Below are 22,749 nucleotides of genomic sequence, written 5' to 3'. Positions count from 1 at the left end.
GAATTCTTTGCTACAGTTTCTTTCAGAATATATTCCACTGCCTATTGATTTCCACTGTTATTGTTGAGGGTCAACTGTCAGCCTCATTGCAGCTCCTTTCAAGGACATCTTTTTCCTCAAGTTTCTTTCCTTTTCTTTTTTTTGCAATTTCATTATGATTCATGTAGATTTCTTTTTTATTTATCCCTGGAATTTGGGCTTAATGAATCTGTGGATTGGTGCCACATCACTTCCGGAAAATTCTCAGCAAATATTATCTTTGATCTATTCTCTCTCTTCTGAGATTGATTAAACGTAGGCTCAAGCTACTCACTGGATCCTGTGTTGACCTCTTTCCTATTTCCCACGTTCTTCCTTTCAGCACTCTTCTGATGTATTCTACCTGCTGCTAAACACATTCTCTGAATTTCCAAATTCTGGTTATTGTATTTCACTTTCAAAAGTTCTGTTAACCTATGTCACCTGTTTACTTTCTTATCTGCAGAAAAATTATTGTCCCATTTCTTTAAATATAAAAAACACTCTGAATTATCGTATCAGAGAGGTTTCCACTGGTTCATGACTTGTTTTCCTATCTGGTTTATCCTTTACCACAAGCTGCTAAAAGCCTTTGAAAAATATATGAGGCTTCCTCAGGATCTAAGATGATGATGCTTTTGTTCAGAGATGATGGTTTTCATCGATTTTCAGTCTTTGAAACTGGCTGCAAAAGCACAAGGGCCAGGCTTTTGTTTCAACCTCTCAGGAACACATTCTCTTTCTAGACTCCAGTCAGCGCCCTGTAGTTCTCCAGATGGGGTTTACTCCAGAGGGCAGCAACCCAGGGTTCCCGCTTAATGGTACATGTGGTGCTCTATCATAATGGCCCCCAACCCAGGAGGGGCTCGGCTGACTTCTGAATCAGCCCACATGGGTCTCCAAACCACAGCTTGGTTCTATAGTTCTGTTTCTCCTGGTACAGGAAGCAGCTTTAGTCTGGCTGGAACACATGTAAAATCCTCAGGGGGTATTTTACTCCCAGCACCCTGAAGGTACTCCATTCCCTTCTGTCTTGTGTTGCTGCTGAGAACTCATCCGTCTAACTGTTGGTCCTTCGTAAATAATGTCTTTTCTCTCTAGTTGCTCTTATGATTTTGCTTCTTGATGTTCTGCAGTTTTCAATTTTCTTTGAGGTAATTTGCTCAGCTCTTACAGTTTAGTATTTTCTTCAGCTGTGTTTAATCTGTAGTTTTAACTATTCATTTAGTTTTATTTCAATAACTATTTTTTCACTTCTTGAAGTTCTAAGTTTTCTATATCCTCATTTTTTATAGTGTTCCTTTTCATTATGGTTTCTATTCCTTTTTCAAAAATGTATAGTCATTGTGAACATCTTTTGTGGTACATTATTTCCTCCTGTGGCTATGAGCTCATCTTTTGTCCAGAGGTCATTAAGTCCCTATAGAGTAGTCTTATCTTTGGTCTGGCCAGGAGTGACAAGGGTTTATGTCAAATTCATCCAAAGATTCCTGTACCATGCAGAGTATAAACTCTGAATCCACTCATGAGTAGTGGGACTGAGATTCTCCAACAAGGAGGCAAAGAGGCAAAGCCCCAAGCCTATACTTCACACATAAGCTTGGCTGCTTCCTTGAGTTGAGGTATTTGCTCCTGTTTTCACATCTTTCCAAAGTCCTAGATAAGTGTGTGTGCGCATGTGTGTGTGTCCAAGAGGACTCTCACTTCTAGTTCCCTCACCTTGTGCAGTCACATCTCTTGCCTCTGATGACTGATAAAACTCTAGTCCCTGTTATAAAGTCATAAATCACCATGGCAGGAGCCCCTGAGCTTATCACTAGCTTTCAGTTCCCTCTTCCTTCCTGAAATCTGGAAACTTCCTTTTCTTTCAAGCTTGGCTTATTTAAACTTCATATATATATATTTTTGTGCGTGGGAGGAAGATTAGCCCTGAGCTAACATCCAACACCAATCCTCCTCTTTTTGCTGAGGAAGCTTGTCCCTGGGCTAACATCCATGCCCATCTTCCTCTACTTTATATGGGACACCGCCACAGCATGGCTTGACAAGCGGTGTGTCGGTCCATGCCCAGGATCTGAACCTGCAAACCCCAGGCCGCCGAAGTGGAGCACATGAACTTAACCACTACTCCACTGGGCCGACCCCCTATACTTTCTATTTTGAACATCTCTATGTGTATGCGTGGAGGAGGTGGGTAAGGGAGATCCATATTAGCTCCATCCTAGATGTGTGAGTCAAGCAAGTGTCAAGAGTCCTCATCCTCTGGGAGCATGTCACAGCTCGAAGTCAACACACGTAAAAACTTCTACCTGTAACCTATATCATTCAAACGTTTCAGTAAGCCCAGTGTTTCCTAGGACTACAACGGGATAAGAATTTCATTTGTCTCTAGAAGCTTAGTCTCCCAGGGATATCACTTAATATAAAAAGGAACAACTGCTGTGGAGGTAGGAGTTTCAAAAGGCAACATTTGGGCTAAAGTTGAAGACTTCGGAATGTGTGCTGATGCAATAAAGGGGCTTTACTGGAAGCAGAGTCATGTGCAAGGACAGGTTTGTAAGAGCAGCACAAGATTCAGAAGGGCTGGCAGGAGACAAAAAAGTGAAGAACATTTTTGGTAGAAAATATTCTGGCTATTTTTGTAGGCAGAATGTGAAGGCTTTCTAAAAGCCATATAAAGGAATCTGTATTTTATCCTGTTGAAAGGGAAGCCTTTGAAAGATTAAGCTGACACATGAAAAAACCAGATTGGTTTAATAGAAACACAACTTTGGCAGCTATAGATAGGACAGATTACAAGAAGCCAGGAAAACAAGGAAACTACTTTAAAGCTGCTAAGAACCTAGGAGAGGGCCGGCCCCGTGGCTTGGCAGTTAAGTGAGCGCGCTCTGCTACCGGCAGCTGGGGTTCGGATCCCAGGCGCGCACCGATGCACCACTTCTCCGGCCACGGTGAGGCTGCGTCCCACATACAGCAACTAGCAGGAATGTGCAACTATGACATGCAACTACCTACTGGGGCTTTGGGGGAAAAAAAGGAGGAGGATTGGCAATACTGTTGACTCAGAGCCGGTCTTCCTCGGCAAAAAGGGGAGGATTAGCACGGACGTTAGCTCGAGGCTGATCTTCCTCACCAAAAAAAAAAAAAGAACCTAGGAGAGATACTTAGATTTTTTTGGCCTAAAGCACTAGATACGGATATTAAGAAAGGGACAAGTTAGACACTTTGGAGACACAAGACAGGGATTTGTAAGTTGCCAAATTTAGCAGAAAACAAACCAAAACAAACAACAAAAAATAGGAAGTCCAGTTAAATTTGAACTTTAAAAAAACAAGGAAAAATTTTCAGTGTGTCTCATGCAATACCTGGGACATACTTGATATCTTGTTTTATCTAGCAATCCCACCTGAAGACAATTATCCATGAATGTAACAGTGGGATTTGAAGAACAGGGAGGGAAAATTCCTACACATGAAAAAAAGTTAAGACTGAATGAACTAACAAGGCTTGGCTGGCAAAGTCGAAGTGTGTGCTTACCTGCATTGTAACTAGTCTGTCATCCACCATCACCTCCTTTGTAAGAAAGTCTGCTCCTATTGTGGCTTTGTACTGATTACTGAATTTCTTGTTCACGTACTGGTTCATGAGTGATGTCTTACCGACTCTGAAATTGGAGAAAAAGTGTGTATAAGTCAAATAGGAAGGGACTAAAAACTGATTCCAACACTTGCAGCTCTGAAGGAACCTGCCTATTTTGCAGGAGAACAAGGAACTGCCCTCACAACAGAGGGCAGTGTCAGCAAACTTTCCAGCATTACTCATTTGAGGTCGTACTTTCTCCTAGGATAAATACAGGGTACAGATGTGGACCAGATGTTGAAAAGCTGCTTAAAGTTTTGGTACAGGCAACTTAGATGGTAGAACCTTGTATTATTTTTTTCCTTCCAGAAGGATGTCAGCAAATAATCTTCTTCTAAAAGAAGCTTCAGCAATAAGATCACTCCACTATTCTAAAAATATCTTTGCCATCTTGGATGTCTCTCCATTTAGTGGCTGCCATTCAATCCAAAAAAGTAATAGCAAGAGGAAGCCACTGGCTTTGAGCAGACATACACACCAGTCAGCCAACCTGCTGCTTCCAAGGTGAAAATTTGAAGTAGAGAAAACACCAATATTCCACCAAACCAGAATCTACCTCAAGGTATGCTCCTCTAGAGATGTTTTCCAGTAAGAAAACTTAGCAAGAGACAATGTGTGAATTTTTTGGTGATGAGGTTAGTTGGGGCCAACTGAAGATAATACAGAAACTTTCCTCATAGCCAATAATATCATCTTTCTTTCCCACAAAGGAACACATTCATTATTATATGCAGAGGACCTGGAAGTACAGATATAGCCTAAGGCAGGGTTCTCCAACCCAACCCACCTGAATCAGAATTTCCAAGGGAGAGGTCAGAAAATCTGTAATTGAACAAGGGCCTGGTGATTCTTTTCAGGCAAGTTTGGGTAACACAGGCCTGAAAACAGTACCTTTCAATCCTGGCAGCACACCAGAATCACCAAGAGAGTGCGTGTGAACGTGACGGCGGGGGGGGGGGGGGGGGGGGGGGAGGCCAGGAAGAGAGGGAGAGGAAGGGGGCGGTATGTAAGTACTGCCCATTAGGCCCTACCCTGGTCTGGGCAAATGCTAACTTTTAAAAGGTTCCTCAGGTGATTTTAAGCCAACAAGGGTAGAAAAATCACTACCCTTTTAAAGGAAGGGCAGGGAAGTTTGGAATAAGGACGCACATCTGCATTTATTATTATAATTATTATTTTTAAAATATGTAGCCCCCAGTTGGTCTAAGCTTTCATGGGTCACTTCAGATGTCAAGTCTGAAAAACCTCCCACAGAATCTTAACAACTACTAAAGAGTTAGTGACTTTGTTAGTGGCAGATCTAGGATCAGAACCCAGTTCTCTCTAGCAATCCCACTACTGGGTATTTATCCAAAGAACTTAAAATCAACAATTTAAAGAGATTTATGCATCGCTATGTTCATCACAGCATTATTCACAACAGCCAAGACTTGAAAGCAACCCAAGTGCCCATGAACGAATGAACAAATGGATAAAGAAGATGTGGTACGCACATACAATGGAATACTACTCAGCCATAAAAAAGACAAAATCATGCCATTTGCAACAATACGGATGGACCTTGAGGGTATTATGCTAAGCGAAATAAGCCAGACAAAGACAAACACTATATGATTTCACTCCTATGTGGAAGATAAACAAACAGATTAGTGGTTACCAGAGGGGAACCAGATGGAGGGAGGGTGAAAGGGGTACATATGTACAGTGACAGATAAAAACTAGACTATTGGTGGTGAACACGATGCAGTCTATACAAAAACTAAAATATAGTGGTGTACACCTGATATTTATACAATGTCATGAGCCAATACAACCTCAACAAAATAACTTAAAAAAAAGAACCCAGTTCTCCAGTCCCAGGCTCTTTTGAATATAGGCCCAAATCAGGCACAGCAGTAAGACATACTGCACAGTGTACCCCAAACCCCCATCTAGCAGGCATGATGCTAATGGCAACAAATCTACATAAACAGGACTCCCTAGTCTAATCAGCTTGAAGAAAAAAGATGCCATGAAATTGTCCATTAGCTGAATTCAAATAGCCACCCTTTTCATCCACCCCAAATCATGCCAAAAATTAGAGAACAATGGGTTACATAACAAGGGATCATTCAAATTTCTGCTGTACCCGACAACAGCAGGAAGACCTCGGGTCCTAATGCCTCTGCTATTAGAGAAGGAAGTGGCAAATGTCAGCATGGAGGGCATGCGCACCAAGGAGGTGAAGTTTAAATCCAAGCCAATCTATTAGCTCAAATTTATGAGAAACACTTACCCAGAATCTCCCAGGATGATAACCTTCAGCAACACTTTCTTCCTAGAGGTCATCCTTCAAACTAAAAGAAGAAAGGAGAAAGCACCGTGAGTGTGATGGAAATACCAAGGTGAACCACATCCCTTGGCACAAACATCTAGGTAGACCCAAGAGCACTGTGCCCTGAGCCTTCCTGCTGGTTAATTCCCTACCATCCAGAGGGCCTTGAAGAAAGCAATATCAGTCATTGGAACTCTGGACCCAAGAGCTAGGCAAAACAGTACAGCAGGGCCATCCTGCCCCTAAGATGTTGGATCAATTTGGATTAATGCTCCAACTTAGTCAACAGCTCAGTCCTGCTTCATCCAGCTCTCTGCTCAAATATCACTTTCTCAGAGAGTTGATCACTTTATCTAAAATAGCACACCCTCTCCCAAATTGCTCTCTATCCCTTTACTTTGCCTTATTTTTCTTCAGAGCACTTATCACTACTCAACATTTTTATGTATTATATTTCTCTGTCTTCTCCCTTTTCTAATAACCTCTGTGAAGACAATTTTATTCCCCACTGCCTCTCCAGTACCAAGTAGAGAATTATCATCAAATATTGGGTTAGTGCATGAGTAATACTTGACTTTGCAGCTCTTGGAACCACTTTTTCAGAAAACCTTTCAGACAGCCTTCCGTACCCTTGACCAAACAATATGTGAGAGGCCTAATCTTTGCTCAATTCTCTTCCACAACTTGCCACATCATAGTCTATTCACTTACCAAGACAGGGCTCCTGTCTTAATTACCTCTCAGTCCCGAAAGCCTGACTCAGCAACTTTCAAGAAATGAGAGGCTTTCAGAAAAGCAGGAGTCCTAAATTCTGGACCCCAATGCGAGACTTATCTAAAGACTGCTGGAGGAGCACTCCTCCTCAGACAGCTGGAATCCCCAGCTAGGAGGCTTGCATTCTTCTCTAGAATCAGGAATTCAAGACTGAATGTGAGCGCCCTCAAAAATGACAACTATGCCTTCTGAGAACTTCTAGCTTTGGCCCATTATCCTCAGCAAACAGTGAAATAGCCAGGGCAGGGGACTACAAGTAACAAGTCAAGGGTCGACATCCAATTCCTACCTTCAGTGGAGCTGGGAAATAAATGTTTATACATAAACAAAGTAGGTAAGGAAGTGGGTTCAATAAAGCCTATTGGTATTCTTTTATAGTTTGGGAGAACAAGACAATCAACACTGGGTCTCAGAAAAGCCACTTTTTAGTTTCATCTTTAGCCACCTAGCTTCCTGAAGGCTGAGGCTGCTAGTATCACCACAGTGGGTGTGATTTAAGCATACAAATAATGATCCCAGACTATCCAGCTTATTTTTCTGGCTTTTGCACTTCATTATTAGCTGTGTGACCCTGGGCAGGTCATTTAACCTCTCTGTTGGGATAGGGGTATAGGGATAATAGTTCTTATGTCCTAAAGATGATATAAGGCCTCAACGAGTAAAATGCTCGGGACACTGACTAGAATATAGTAAGTGGTCAGTAAATGTTGGCTGCTATCATTTTAATGGGTGCCAAATACAGAGATGAATAAACAATAGAACACAGAGTCCAAAAGGCAATCAGAGAACCAGTAAGTCACAGAGCCTAGGGAGGGTAATTAAGCTACACTTCCTTGTTTCCAGATGCTTCGCTGTCAACCATTCTCTTTCAACAGGTGGTATTGCACCAAAGACCACAAACTGAAAGGAAATATTAGAACTGACCTCTGCCCCATAGGGCAGGACTGAATAACGAGCCCAATGCTCCTGAAAGTGGCATTTTCCATGGCTTCAGAAACAGTGTGGGAACAGCAGCCCGACTAGAGGTAGTTTACCAGGCACTTAAACCAGGCCCCATGACCTACCCCAACAATCAAGTTGTCTCAGTGACAAAGCCTTGTGCCCATGGCCAGTCCATGGAGACCCCTTATCTCAGCCTCCCAGTATTTGTCTATAAAGCTCCTACTAGTGCTAGTTAGGGGGCAGTATAAGATGAGCTGGAGTTGTGCAAAGCCCCTTTGCTTTAATCTTCCCTCATATCTACGTTTTGGTTTTTTTTCTGTCAGCAGTGAGAGGTATACCCCAAATCACCAGTTATCGGCTGAGTCCCACAGCCTCACCTTTCTCCCCAGGGACTGCCTTGACCAAGATTTAAGAGTTCATGCCAAGGTCTGGTATCACAATTTGAGCTATAAGATCAGTTTATGACAGTTGGGACAAGTTTCAAATCCAAAGAAGGGCAAATTAAGGAAAGAGATGAAAAGAAGATGAGAAGCTTCGCAAAGAAATTTTTAAAGACTATTTAAGGGGCTGGCCCTGTGGCTTGGCAGTTTAAGTGCATGCGCTCTGCTACTGGCAGCCCGGGTTCGGATCCCGGGCATGCACTGACACACTGCTTGTCCAGCCATGCTGAGGCGGCGTCCCACATACAGCAACTAGAAGGATGTGCAACTATGACATACAACATAGAACTATCTACTGGGGCTTTGGGGAGAAAATGGAGGAGGACTGGCAATAGATGTTAGCTCAGGGCCAGTCTTCCTCAGCAAAAAGAGGAGGATTGGCATGGATGTTAACTCGAGGCTGATCTTCCTCACAAAAAAAAAACACACGTACAAAAAAAAAAGACTATTTAAGGTCCAAGCCCGTGGCCTAGTGGTTAAGTCTGGCGCACTCCACTTTGGCGGCCAGGTTTGGTTCCCAGGCACGGACCTACACCACTCATCAGTAGCCACGCTGTGATGGTGACCCACGTACAAAATAGAGGAAGAATGGCATGGATGTTATCTCAGGGCCAACCTTCCTCAAGCAAAAAGAGGAAGATTGACAACAGATGTTAGCTAAAGGCAAATCTTCCTCAGCAAAAAAAAAACAAAACAGACTATTTAAGAAAGTCACTGATTTTGGGAATGGGAAAAGGGATTTCCACAACTTGGTTCAGTAAGTTTCACCGGTGTACCAAGTATTATTTAATACTATTAGGAAAAAACAAGAAATACACTTCAGCCTCCCTGCTCCTGCATGACAGATTTCATGTTTGTTTCCTTTTGTGTTTCTGTTCATACAGGCTGCAGGCATGACCCTCTTGGGCACAGAGCATAATGCCCCAAGTCTCTTTTCTCATCTGCAAACTCTAGTCACAGTAATCCCAGAAACACCTGAGGACACAGCCTGGAAGTACTCTAAGTATAGGACTTTAATGAGAAAAATGACAATTTTATTGAGACAAAGAAAATCTGAAAATGAAGAGATATTTCCAATAGGAAGCCTTAATGTAAAGCCATGAATTCTTCCATATTTAAACAATTCCAAGGATTTTTTTGGGAATTTGATAAAATAATTCTAACTTTATTCATAAAAATAAATGCACAAGAGTCCCTCCTATTCCTTTTGAAAAAGAGTAATGACAGGGGACTTGCTTTACCCGTCTCAGAAAGTATGATATAAAAATACAGTATTAACCACGTGAGGCTACAATAGGACTAAACACAAAGAGACTCCAGAAATGAACAACTTGGACAAATATAGCAATATAAAATTCAGCAGCAAAAGGATGAACAATTCACTAAGCGTTAGGAGCCAGAAACACTTAGTGAGAATTAGGATCCCTACACCTCATCTTCTAAAATAGATTCCCAAAGGAGATGTAAATATAAAACATTTAAATGTAAAAACGGCTATGCATGACGTTGAAAGGGATACATATAATATTTACAGGTTTTTCCTGGGTGGTAGGATTACAAATGGTTTTGTTTTCTTTATACTCACTTACCGAGACCTTTTAGAGGAGCACATTACCTTTAAACTTAACAAGCTATTTCCATTTTGGAGAAAAATGATAATCTGTTGATTTTTCAAATAAGTTTTCTGATTACAAAAATATTCCCTGTTCACCCTGAAGGACAAACTACATGTGATTGCAGATTTTCATCTTCACTTAGAGCTTGCTAAACATTCAAGAGTTGTTGCAAATGGTCCTCAACAGCCGATCCAGTCGATCTGAAGGACTCCCATATCCACTTTCACCAGGACACTGACGGCTTTACACTGGCATAAGTTAAGAGCTATGTTTTTGTACTTCATGTTCTCCAGGATCAAGAATGGGACACTTGTTTCTAGAAAAGAGCTAAGAAAAAAACAAAACAAAAAACACTTGAACACAACTTTTGCCACAAGAAGCTGCCCAAGCAGCAGTGGCTTTAAAATTTCCACTGGCGCTTTCTGCTTTCTGTTACCCATTCCATCACCACCTTTATGGATTTCTGAGGATTGAAATTATTTTTTATATCCTACAAAGGCAGAAATTTCTAACTGGAAAACAGTTTTCTAATGTACAGACCACTTCCCTTTACAGGAGAAACTGAAGCAGGCAGAGCAGAAAGGAAGAAAGAATTGTACAAGATCCCTGAACCCTGTGATCCTTGGAAATGAACATTTTAGGTAACACCCACTAATCTGGTTACATATGACTATCTCCTAAAACCTTTCAAGAATATGGTACATTCAGAACACATTTCCTTCCTTCTGCTATCAAACCAAACGTCATCAGTGTGCTCTGGAATGAGTTCTGTGGGAGATCAAAATTGGCCACCCTGAATTATGTCTCTTTACCTTGATTATTTTCTCTGTCGGACATTTGACCTCCCCCAAACTGCCTAAAGAATTTAACATAAAAGACCTGTTCCAGGAAGGAGTTACTATCATATGATGGCTGTAATATAATGTAAAATAGACGTTACAATAGGAAAGGCACCAACAAGCCCATCTTATCAAAAATTCTGTCTCTCCCCGGCGCATTCTCTAGGTGGCCCCGAAAAGAGCTGCCAGACAAACATTTACATTTATAAGGGAAATCTCCATTTATAAAGGTATCTCCCTCTCTGTATTGGGAAGGGTGGGGAGGGGGGATGGCCTTATCTGCACAGTATGGAAGGAAAGGACTTAAATCTACATACTCTTGATTACTGTGATTTCTGTCTCTCTGGCCACATTCTCTATAGGTGGCCCTGCAAAGCACTGTCTGACAAACATTTACATTTCCCTCTTCATGTAAATTGTCTTCTTCCCCTCTGAAATCCCAAAACACCACCCACACCCAACATCCTCCTTGTCTTTAGCTGAAGATGGTATTTAAGATGAGAATCGCCGCTACTGTGTAGAGAAACTCAGCTTTCTCTCATGTATACATGTTATTAAACTTGGTATTATTTTCTCCTGCTAACCTGTCTTTTTAATTATTTGGCCAGCCAGAAGAACCTTAAGGGAAAGGGCGGAGGGGGATTCTCCCTCTTCCCTGACAGTTCCTTGGGAGACCGAGCATTTTTTGGAGCAAACACTAACAGTATTCCATACGCTGAATCAATTCTCTCCCTCAAGTATAATGTTTCTCGTGTAATAAATCAAAAGCTAGAATCTTCCTCCATTAGTCTGGAGTTATCCCTTTCCTCATCTCTGAAGCAGAGAAGCCAACTGGCCATGAGGGCAGACACAATAAGGAAATCCCAAGCAGGTAAAAAGGTCAGGAAAAAACTGTTCTGGAGTCTGGGCTGGGCAGGGTCAGTGAGGTCAGAAAGGGCCTGACAGAGAACGTCAGGGGAGGGCAATGAGAACAAAAGGCTGACGTGGGAAAAATAAGAGCGGGGCAGAAGTAGGAAGTTGGGGGTCAGTGGGCCATTTCAAAGTCTGAATCCTTGGCGGTAGAACCATTTTGCATAGTGATCAGCAACACACAATGACTATGCTCAAGTGGCGATGAAACTCTAGGGAACTGTAGTATCAAGGAGTTCAAAGCAAAGTGTTTGCAAAGCCATCAAGACAACAGTGTAAAATGCAGAGAATGAAACTGAACCAGGTGTTATCATGTCCAAGGTCACACAGCAACTGAGTGGCAGAGCTGGAATTGTCAGGTGTGTTAGCCCAGGCTCCAACACTTAACCATTATGCCATTCTGCAATACCAGCTCCCACTGCAAAGAGGATGCTGGTTCACCAGGGCTGGGAATCAGTCCTCGACGAGGCATTTTAAAAAGTTTACTCCGGGACTGAGGCACTCACACCACGTTTGGAAACCAGTGACTGAGGTCAATAACCACTGTTCTGATTCACATGTGTGTCTGATACAAAATAAATATTTGAAGAAATGTTAAAGGTTCAACAAGGCTGGGACAGTTAAACCAACTGATTTTCTATAGTCTTTTAACATTTTTACTTGCTTCGTGTTTCCAAGATGCCTATCTATAACTGGTAGATCCTAACCAAACAGTTGACTTTTCTGCTACCCTGTCCCCTGCCCTGCCTCCACCTCATTGAAGTACTGAACTGTAGAAAACTCAGAAAGGTAAAAAAGAATGAAGCAAAGATAAAAAGACACCCACAATTCCACCTCCTAGAAGTAATCACTATTAGCATCAGGATATAAATGTTTCCAGTTTTCCTTCAAATGGTTGAGATTATACTCTATATAACTTTGTATCTGGTTCTTTCTACATTAAATATCGTCCCATGTTATTAACATTAACATGATATTTCAGCATATGGATAATCCCACTCCTTCCCTTGTTATTAAGCACATGGTTGTTTTTAATTATGCTGAGATGAACCTATGTATATAATCTGTCAGCAAAATCTGATCAGACTCACAAATGTGTTATTACTCAGCTGAATAGTATGAACATTTTAAAGGCCCTTGACCTATACTGACAAATCATTTTCCAGAATAGCTTTACTGCCACCTGCACCAGCAATGAACGAGTATTTCCATTTTACCATACCCCAGCTATCATTAGCACAAATCATTGTGAATCATACAGGAGGGTCAACTGGCACCATCTGCATTTCTTAGATTAGTAGAGCCAAACATTTCAACCATATTATCTCTCAGTTGTCTCATGGTCTTTGCCTATTTCACCTATTAGAATGTGATTTATTGCACACACGGTCTAATTATAGCATTGGGAAGGAAGACTGTGGGGACACAGATTTCAGAAGCAGCAGGCTTCTGAGCAAATTCAAAAGTACCATTCTAAACTTCAACCAGCACGAAATATCTCCATCCCATTTTCTTCCAAAATTTTGTGATCTGTACCCAACCATTAGAGAAGACCCAGCAGTTATCTTGCCCTCAAAACTGATGGACTTCAAGCCTCAGAGTGAGGTAGACAAGCAACATCTGCTGATAAGGTTTTGGAAAAGGTTAGAGGAGAGAGACTGGGAAGGCATTTGAAGTCATAAAACTACCGGCCTGGTCATCAAGCTGAACAGTAGCGTCTGTTGTAGGCAGACTCTTGTTTTTAACTTTCTAAACTGAGAAATCAGATTAGGGCCTGAACAGTGGTAGAGCACAGCCCATGAAACAGCAAGAAATAAACACCACTTACTGAACATGCCCTGTGCCAGGCACTGCACGACAGACTTGCCTGAGGTCATTCATTTATTCCTCACAACAAGCCCATAAGGTCAAATTCTAATTTAACAGATGAGGAAACAGAAGCTCACGGGAGGTCACTGGGTTTCTAAAAACATTCCGATGAGAGATTGAAGCCCAGGACTGATTAACAAAGACCTTCATCTCAGCCACTAATTTGAGTTGATCACCAAGATCAAAAAGACATTTCATGCTTCAAAATAATCCAGAGAGTGAGATGGAGTGCACAGACAAAACAATACGGGCACGAACTGAAAAGTGAGGCTGAGTAAAGGGTACATGGGGGTTCATAACACTGTAGTCACTGCTTTGGTACGTATTTGAGATTTTTCCATAATAAAAATTGTAAATGCAATTCATACTTTTAACAAACTAGGAATATCTCTAAGAAAAAAAGATCAAGAATGTATAAAGTTATTTTTATTAATAAAAATACTTTTGACAATTTTTTTTTTTTTTTTTTTGGTGAGAGAGATCGGCCCTGAGCTAACATCTGTTGTCAATCCTCCTCTTTTTGCTTGAGGAAGACTGGCCCTGAGCTAACACCTGTGCTTATATTTCCTCTTATTTTGTACGTGGGTCACCATCACAGCATGGCTTGATGAGTGGTGTAGGTTCATGCCCAGGATCCAAACCTGCAAACCCAGGCTGCCCAAGAAAGCGTGCCAAACTTAACCACTATGCCATCGGGGCAGCCTCTTGACAAACTTTTATGGCAAACATCCCAGATTAAGGCTTGATAATTATCTCTGGTTATCTGTGATAATCGGCCTCTGGCTGGAGGGCAGGCAAGACAGTTTTGCCACCACAGAAATCTGAGGCTAGAATCATCTGGCATATACTTTCTAAAAAGGAGGCCTAAATAAGAAACTATGTTATAATTTTTCTAAGAACAGGTAACTTCTTTTAAGATCAGTTTGAGAAAGAGATATGAATATGAATTTAGATTCCCGTCCTAGAAGAGCTTAAGATGGAAAGAGAAAAGTCAGAATAAGAGCAGAATTTCCAACAAATAATATCACCCAGCCAATTCCCAATTACAATGGCTAAAAGGCACTGCACAGAGTTCTAGAGTAGCAGGAGACAGCCATAAAATGTCATAAGGTGAAGAAAAAACAACTCTCAACAGCACCTCCAAGACAGGAGGTGAAAGGAAGGAAAGAAGTTATGCTGGTTGCAGGACGTAGGTTTGCTTAAGGAACATAGGGAACGTGGATAACAAGTGAAGGAAGACCAGCTACACAGAGGCCTAAGCTCAAAAGGGCAGTTTTGATATACGTAAGCTCTCATCACCAACTGCTTCTCTTGAAAGCTCACTATGTGTTTGTCTCCAGCCTAAGCATCTTGTTTGTATTATCTCATCTGGGGAAGTCTGAAGGTTAAGACAACTTAGTGCTACATATGGGATGGTTTAAGGGTGTTCAGTGTGTCTTTGGGGGATGGGAGCTGAAGTATGGCCACTGACAATCCAAGGGTTACCAAATCCAGGAAGTACTCTACCACAAGAAAGAGGAAAAAGGACAGGGCGTGACAGACTGGCTTGAGTTAAAAATAAAACAGCCTCAAAATTCTAAGCCCAGGGAAGAGGCAATAGAAATAACACCATTGAATAATGTTTTGAAAGCTACAGGATTAAAAGTGAAGTCATAACTTGAATTATGTCAATTTGACTACCATCAGTAGTAAAAATGTCCCACCAATAAGAAAACAACAAAGATGGAAACTGGAGATGTTTGGAAACTCCTCCATCAGATGACACAGGAACCAAATGCAGGTACCAGAAAGTAAAGGAGAGAAAAATGTAGGAGGCCATAGCAGTCTCTCCTCCATCCCTGAATCCCCAATTCCAGCAGTGCCCGTGGCATGTGAGGACTTGGTAAACTACTGCTTGCACAGTGCACACGATCAATGCACCTCATATATATCACTTAGCAGGAAAAAGCCAGCTGACAATTCTAGCCAGGGCAAATTCTCTGAAGCAGCCATAGTACTAAGTGTTGCCTGTGCTCTCACTTAAAAGGTAGAGACATTCCTTCCTTGTGTGCAGCCATCTGTGATCCTTTTGCACTAAAGGTTGAAGGGAGTAAGCAAAAAACTAGAAGGATTATACAAGACAGAAAGAAATGCCTCGACACCCCCTTTTCCTCACCAAGTTTCAATAATTTTTGTGGACAGCCCCACATCTCACTAGAGTCTACCATGGCCAAAAGAGGCAAACTGGCACCTGTTCCCACTGAGGAGTGGCTAGACATTAGAATGCACAGTTACCCTTGCTGTTCCTTACTATAAGCAGACCTTAGCGCCGTTAAAGCACTGCTGTGCCTTAGCTCTAGCCCGGGTAGATTCTGTGGTACCATCAGGGGTGACCTTGCACACTGATTGCCAGGCAGGTAAAAAAGAGCAAGAGGCAGACAGCAAGCTTCCCCACCCATCTGGGCATCAGCCTCTGCCACAAGGGAAAACTGTTCTTGCATATACAGTGTTTGTCCATTCAGCTAGGGTTCAAATGGCAGCCTCCTCCTTAGCACTCAGGACTTATACACACAGAAAAATAAGATAACTTGTCTAAGTCCACATAGCTAGTTACCTGTGGGGCCAGGATTTGAAATCAAGTAGTCCAGATCCACAGTTCTTTCTCTTAAATTATGTCTTTCAACAACAATCACTGGCTGCTTTTTCAACATGCAAATGTTCACTAGGTGTCTAAGTGCAAGGTACCAGGCCACGTTGTATTTTATAGTTCTGCTTCTATTGTTTCCATTCAAATTTGTTTAAGGAACTTGAGATCACAGCCCCCACTGAATGATAACCAGAAGTAGATGCTCCCAACTCTCGGGGAGTTGACTTAATGGTTATACTGAAAATGAGGGAGAGAAAGATGGCTAGAAATTGCCCAAAGAGGCAATTTAAAGCCTACTTCTCCATGGGGCCGGTGCAATAGCAGTGGGAAGACCATGGGCTTTGGGCTCACAACCATGGGTTCAAATACCATCTTAAATACATGTGTGAACTTAAACATGCCTCTGCTTTCATGTGAAAAATGAGGACCCTCAACAAATGAGATAAAGCAGAGAAAGCTCCTAGCATTCCATCTGGCACAAGAAATACATTCAGAGCTGTCCCGGTGGCGCAAGCGGTTAAGTGCGTGTGCTCCACTTGGGCGGCCTGGGGTTCGCAGGTTCGGATCCCGGGCACGTACAGACGCACCGCTTGTCAAAGCCATGCTGTGGCGGCAACCCATATAAAGTGGAGGAAGATGGGCACGGATGTTAGCTCAGGGCCAACCTTCCTCAGCAAAAAAAAAGAAAAAGGAGGACTGGCATCGGATGTTAGCTCAGGGTTGATCTTCCTCACAAAAAAAAAAAAAAGAAAGAAAAGAAATATATTCAATAAGTGGCTATTATTACATGAGGACTTTTCAGTGATGAAAAACTTGTGCCTAGTCAACAAGTATTATTTCACCTTCCAAATCTCATTACCACAGTCTCTCATACTAACCTGATTTTTGCTATAACCACACGTCAACTCACTGAATCGTGTCTGAAGTCCTAGTTATATTTCTAATACATATCACACATTCATTTCCATACTATCTAAAATCATAATGTATATCAGCAATGATGCACTGTGTCATAAGCTGGCAAACACTGCAGTGGAGAGTCATATTTAGCATAAGACTCTTGTCATTTGAGGAAGATATATGGCCAATGCCAATAGGAGAAAAAGCAGAATGGAGAAGTGGGCACTGGATCACTAAGTGACTTACTCCCATATACCAATTTGAATTCTTGCCTCCACTTCTACTGTTTTGCAGTGACAGCACAGGCACATGAGCTCTAAGAGTATGGGTCCTAACCCACGTTGGCTGGACCACCTCAGACTAAAATATCCTATGTCCTGACATCCCTCCTCTATGCCTCACTTAATCATACTTAAACATGTCCAATCAGATGTTCCCATTTTATTCAGGAACAGTGGTCACTAACCATGACCTAGGGGGTAAGCATACCTAATTCAGTTCAAACACTTGCTGGGTGCCCATTAAGTTACTGAGCTGGATGTTGAGGATGACCTAGAGAAAACTGCAAACACTTTCTTACTTCAAAAGGAGACCATCACAATTCTCTATAAGCTAAACAAACCATTCTGTCTTGTAGCTTTCAAGTGTTCAACTGGAAACCTCAGTGGCCAAATTCAGCTTACTGGACAACTCTTTACTGGACAAGGGGTTCTATGAAATTCTATAAATAGTGAGGTCAATTGTTGAACAAAACCAAAGCACCTTAAACTCAACCATAACGGGTCCTCAGAAGTCTTTTTACCTCAACTCGTTATTGGGAGAGAGACTTCTTCCACAACACTGACACATCACCCGGTTTCTGCCTCAACACTTACAGTGATGAGGAATTACCTCCTATGCAGTGCTCCATTTTCAAAAGATGCAAAGTGATTTAGAGACACCCAGTCTCTCCAACACCAGCCCTAACATCTTTGGTTTTCTCAACTCCTCTCTATGCAACATGGTTTCTAGATACCTTAACTTCCTGGTTGCCTACCTCTGACTGGATTGAATTCAGTATACCTCTTATAATGTCTGCATCTTGGTACAAGTAACATCCATTACTAAAACATGTTGATGCCATAAGAATGTCACCTAAGGACAAAAAAGGATGACTGACTGAGAATTTTACAAACCTCTAAAACCTTACTCAGCTCTGAAGGCTCTCAATTGCATTCTCAGGTACCATTAGCCTTAGTAGTTATTATAATTTACCAGGAAGTCTACTGACACTGGGTTAAGCTTCACTATAATGTCAACCCTCAATTAGTCTAGACCATGCATTCCCAATGGGGGTGATAGTAACCAAGGTTTTGGCCCTCTAGGAGTCACAGCATATAAGTAGATATATACACACAGTATGTCTGTGGTATTAAAATTTCATTGGGCCAGGGGAGACAATCAGCGTGGAAAAACTCTAAAAACTGCGCAGGGGAAAGAAGGGAGATGCAACATGAAAAAGGTTAAGAAGCACGGGTCTAGATGTGGCTCAATAACCACATGCAGCTAGCACTTACCATACTGGACAGTGCAGATACAGAACATTTCTATCACCACAGAAAGTTTTATTGTACAGCACTAGCCTAAATTCTGGAGCATTTTACTAGAATTAATATGTAGTCCTCAAACATCTCAAATCTCAATTTATGGCCATTACTCGTTTCATTACTAATTATCTAGCCCACCTTCTTTCACTCTTGAAAACACATTAAAGATACTGGTTCTTCAAGGGCAAACTTTAGGTATTATTTAATATCTGAATTTTTTCCTTAGAATACTACAGCAGGAAAATGGCTGCACCATAACCACTGAAAATATCTGTAGCCATTTGTCCTGGCAGATCAGGGCTACCCAAACACTATACTAGGTCCTTTGTAACCTACTGAGACTGAGGTTCAGTTAACTATTTCAAAATCACTGGCTTACCAGAAATGAGGTGAGCACAGGAGCAAAGCAATGTTCAAATCAAAGCATGCAATATTGTTAACAACATGAGGAACATTAAGGACCAGAAACTGATTGCCTTGATCATGAGGAACAGCTTTTGGGCCGGCCTGGTGGCGCAAACGGTTAAGTGCACGGGCTCCGCTGCGGCGGCCCGGGGTTCGCATCCCGGGCGCGCACCAACGCACTGCTTGGCAAGCCATGCTGTGGCGGCGTCCCATATAAAGTGGAGGAAGATGGGCATGGATGTTAGCCCAGGGCCAGTCTTTCTCAGCAAAAAAAAAAAAGAGGAGGATTGGCAGATGTTACCATAGGGCTGATCTCCTCACCAAAAAAATAAAAAAAAAAGGAACAGCTTTTATAGACTCCGTGCCTTAGTAAGGTAAAATTACCAAAACTTCAATCAAATCTTAAATCCTTCTCTGATTAGGTGTGAAATTCTGCTAGTGACAGTTTAGATGGTTTCATCAGTTCACAGAAGGTCCTCTTTAGGAGTTGTACGCAATTTTGTAAGGCAGTCAAAAGTATTTTATTCTCAAGTACTCTTGTAAGAACCATGGTGAACTGAGGCATTTCATATGGCTCGATTTATATTCTAAAACAATGTCTTCCTGACCACTTCCTGAAACAAGATGCCAAAGTAAAAGAAATCCAGTCAGGTAAATGATAATCTGTCTCCACACTTGGAATTTTTTTAAAGCTCCAAAACAAGTATAGCAAATAATGAAAAATGTAATATCATATCTGCTAAGGTTAGATGCCAAAAAGTTAACTCCCATCATTCATGGGATACATGACCCAGAGTTCTCGAACAGGAAAGTCCAGGTAATGTGGTACAGTACTGCCATTAAGAAAGCAGGAAAGAAATCGAAGAGTTGGGTGAGTTATATCAGATGAAAAGCAAATGTGTCCTTTTTCCTCCTAGTGGAGCAAGAGTGGAGACTAATGCAAGACTGATTCAACTGGAGCTAACAAAGCAAGACAAACAAGGTTCCAACGAGGGCAAGGTGGAGAGCCTCACTTTAAAGCCAGGCAGCCTACCAGTCTCCATTTTAACAGAAGCTGTGGCCAAAGGCCAGGCCACAGATGTCAAGGTTGTATTAGTGCCACCTCTCCTCCCCAGCACTTCTGCTATTCTCCAATCAACAGGCCCCAACCAGGGCTCTCTCTGCATGGTGGCCCACCCCTCACAAATTTAACTGAAGAGCATAACTCCATGGCTGCTGGGTCTCCAGAGTATCCAAGAGCCTTTTAGTTCCAAAGATGTTCCAGTTGAAAGATTGGTTTGTTTCTTCAAAAAGATGAACTTCAATTTCAACTTCTGTATCATTACACCACCCCAATCCCCCCACCTTTTCAAAGAAGAAGATCAAAGGAATCAAAACTACGGGTTGGGGCTGGCCCGGTGGCATAGTGGTTAAGTTGACGCGCTCCACTTTGGCCTCGGGTTCAGGGGTTTGGATCCCGGGTGCAGACCTATCCAACACTTGTCAAGCCATGCTGTGGTGGCATCCTACATACAAAATACAGGAAGACTGGCACAGATGTTAGCTCAGGGACAATCTTCCTCAAGCAAAAAGAGGAAGATTGGCAACAGATGTTAGCTCAGGGCAAATCTCCATCACCAAAAAAAAACACAAACTATGGCTATATAGTATTTATCTCTGACATTAGAAGCAGGGAGGTGGAGTTTCCCCTAGGGGAAACGCAACCGAGAGCAGCAGATTCTTACCCAATGTTTAAGGATCTAAGGCTTCTTCTAAACCCTTGAGTCTTTCTTCCAAGTCAGATACTAGGAAGGCAGAAGTACTAAAAGTCTGACAACTTGTCAAAAGGGCTGCAGTTCAGTGGCTATCATCCTCAAAACAGATACTCGAAGCAAAAAATGCTTCCAAGGACATCAGCTGTAAAGTAAAGATCATATTTCGTATCGTCAAAGCACATTTAACAGATTAAGCCTAATATGCAACCACTGGGGCTTAAATTCACAAAGCCTTGCCACCAAAAACATTTTTAAACAAGTATTTAAAAACGTCAATATGAAAGGAAAAAAAAGTAGAGAGAATAGTATAAACTCACATATCTGTAAGAAAACTTAAAATTAAAAAGAGCATGGATGTCTCCAATGGGAAACTATGCATTATTTACACTCTAAATTCTAGCCCATTTCCTTCTGGGTTATTCGACTCCAGCCTTTCAGCGCCCTTGACCTCCTCTAAGTTGTAGAGAACTGATGGAGTGCAGTGACTCTTATCTATGGATACACAAATGAATTCTATGTGGACAACGTTCCCCATGGAAAAGCCAGTTTTGTGTCCACCTGCATGTTCCTTTCAACATTACTGAGCTACACATATGTCTGTCCTTTGTATTCTTTTCGTGAACCGGTTGTAACATTTCCCCCCTGCTTTCCACACTTAATTAATGAGTTAAACAAAATCTTTGACTTGTGTTCATTTCATATTTAAATGACAGTCATGATCTTTTTTTTTTTGGTGAGGAAGATCAGCCCTGAGTTAACATCCATGCCAATCCTCCTCTTTTTGCTGAGGAAGATTGGCCCTGGGCTGACATCCATGCCCCTCTTCCTCCACTTTATATGGGACGCCACCACAGCATGGCCTGACCAGCAGTGTTATCAGTGCACACCTGGGATCTGGACCCGGGCCACCAGCAGTGGAGCCCGTGCACTTAACCGTTACGCCACAGGGCCAGCCCCAGACAGTCATGATCTTACCTTTTCTTGAAAATTATCTTTTAACAATACCCATCACCTAGATTTAACAGCTAACATTTCCAACAGTTTTAAGCATGTTTGGTCCATCTTCAGAGGCAAATTCAATACTCTTAGAATTTGAGAAGTGATGAGATTCCTAGTAGTCTACAGCTGGTCACCAAAGGCTATGTCTTCACAGACATCTGTCTATGTCTAGTCAGAGCACTATGACTTCAGGGGTGTTCCCAATACTCTTCCCCAAAGGGGGCTCAGATCTGCTCCTTACTCAGATACAACAGGAACTTTGGGATAATAGACCAACAAAGGCTTAGGGACCTACAAGGCTCTGGTTCAAATCAGGGCTCTGAAACTTACTAGCTATGCAAGTTGAGGTAAATAATTTGCCCTCCTTAGGCCTTATACTGAATTGCTAAATCTATAAAAGACAGATGGTTTTATCTTCTTGTGCTCCCATTAAGATATGAGAATGAAGATGTAAAGGAGCCAGAGAGCAATGTCTGGTATCTTACCATTAAGTGGTAGCTTACTACTACTATGAAGCTCAATTTCGCTCTACCTCTCAAATTCCTGGAGCTATTAATGGTTCCTGGTGAAATGGAGTGAGCCCCTTATGTGCTGTGGGATTCCTTGTCCTTTGATCAGTGCAATTACAGAATCTATTTTAGTTTTCACTCTTCTTGTTGAGATGAGCCCCATCCATGACTGAGGGAATTTTCCACAAAATATAGAACTCAAAATTAAGACATATTCTTTCTTAACATTTAAAGATAGGAGAAACAGCAGCAAGAGTCTAAGCAAGAAATGAGCATCTACAATAAACAAACACAGCCCTCAGGGATACCAATGTGCCTCAGCCAGGACACCTGTGCTGGAGTACAACTCTAAAACAACGGAGCTTAAACAATACTAATGGACCGATGAGTATGGATTAGTGCTCAACAATGTGACACAAATTTAGGTCTCCTGAGGAATTTAGGAGGTAAGAGAGGAAACACAGGCTAAAAAGGGAAGGAAGAAGGCAGAAATCAGACAAGGACCTGAAAACTGGGAACATACGTATAAGAGAGACTTAGAAGAAGGGGTATGTAGTAGCCACTGATCAAATGCTTCCTTATTCCAAGCACAACAGAATTCCTTCTCTAG

General features: G+C 41.9%; 1 protein-coding gene across 2 annotated transcripts in view; it reads right to left on the bottom strand.

Moving 5' to 3' along the window:
* RAB7A (RAB7A, member RAS oncogene family) overlaps positions 1-22,749 on the bottom strand; it is a 112,462-nt gene that overhangs the window by 12,564 nt on the left and 77,149 nt on the right. For both annotated transcript variants that reach the window (XM_058567071.1, XM_058567062.1), the window contains exons 2-3: positions 5,933-5,993; positions 3,556-3,682 (exon numbers count right to left, since the gene is read on the bottom strand). In XM_058567071.1, coding sequence (XP_058423054.1) covers positions 3,556-3,682; positions 5,933-5,985 — 180 coding nt within the window. In that variant the 5' untranslated portion in view covers positions 5,986-5,993. The remainder of the gene's footprint in view (positions 1-3,555; positions 3,683-5,932; positions 5,994-22,749) is intronic.

Source organism: Diceros bicornis, chromosome 2 (assembly GCF_020826845.1).
Source record: "Diceros bicornis minor isolate mBicDic1 chromosome 2, mDicBic1.mat.cur, whole genome shotgun sequence".
In the NCBI taxonomy this organism is placed as follows: domain Eukaryota; kingdom Metazoa; phylum Chordata; class Mammalia; order Perissodactyla; family Rhinocerotidae; genus Diceros; species Diceros bicornis.
The sequence above is the reverse complement of the archived record's forward strand: the minus strand, read 5'-3'. Positions and strand labels throughout refer to the sequence as shown.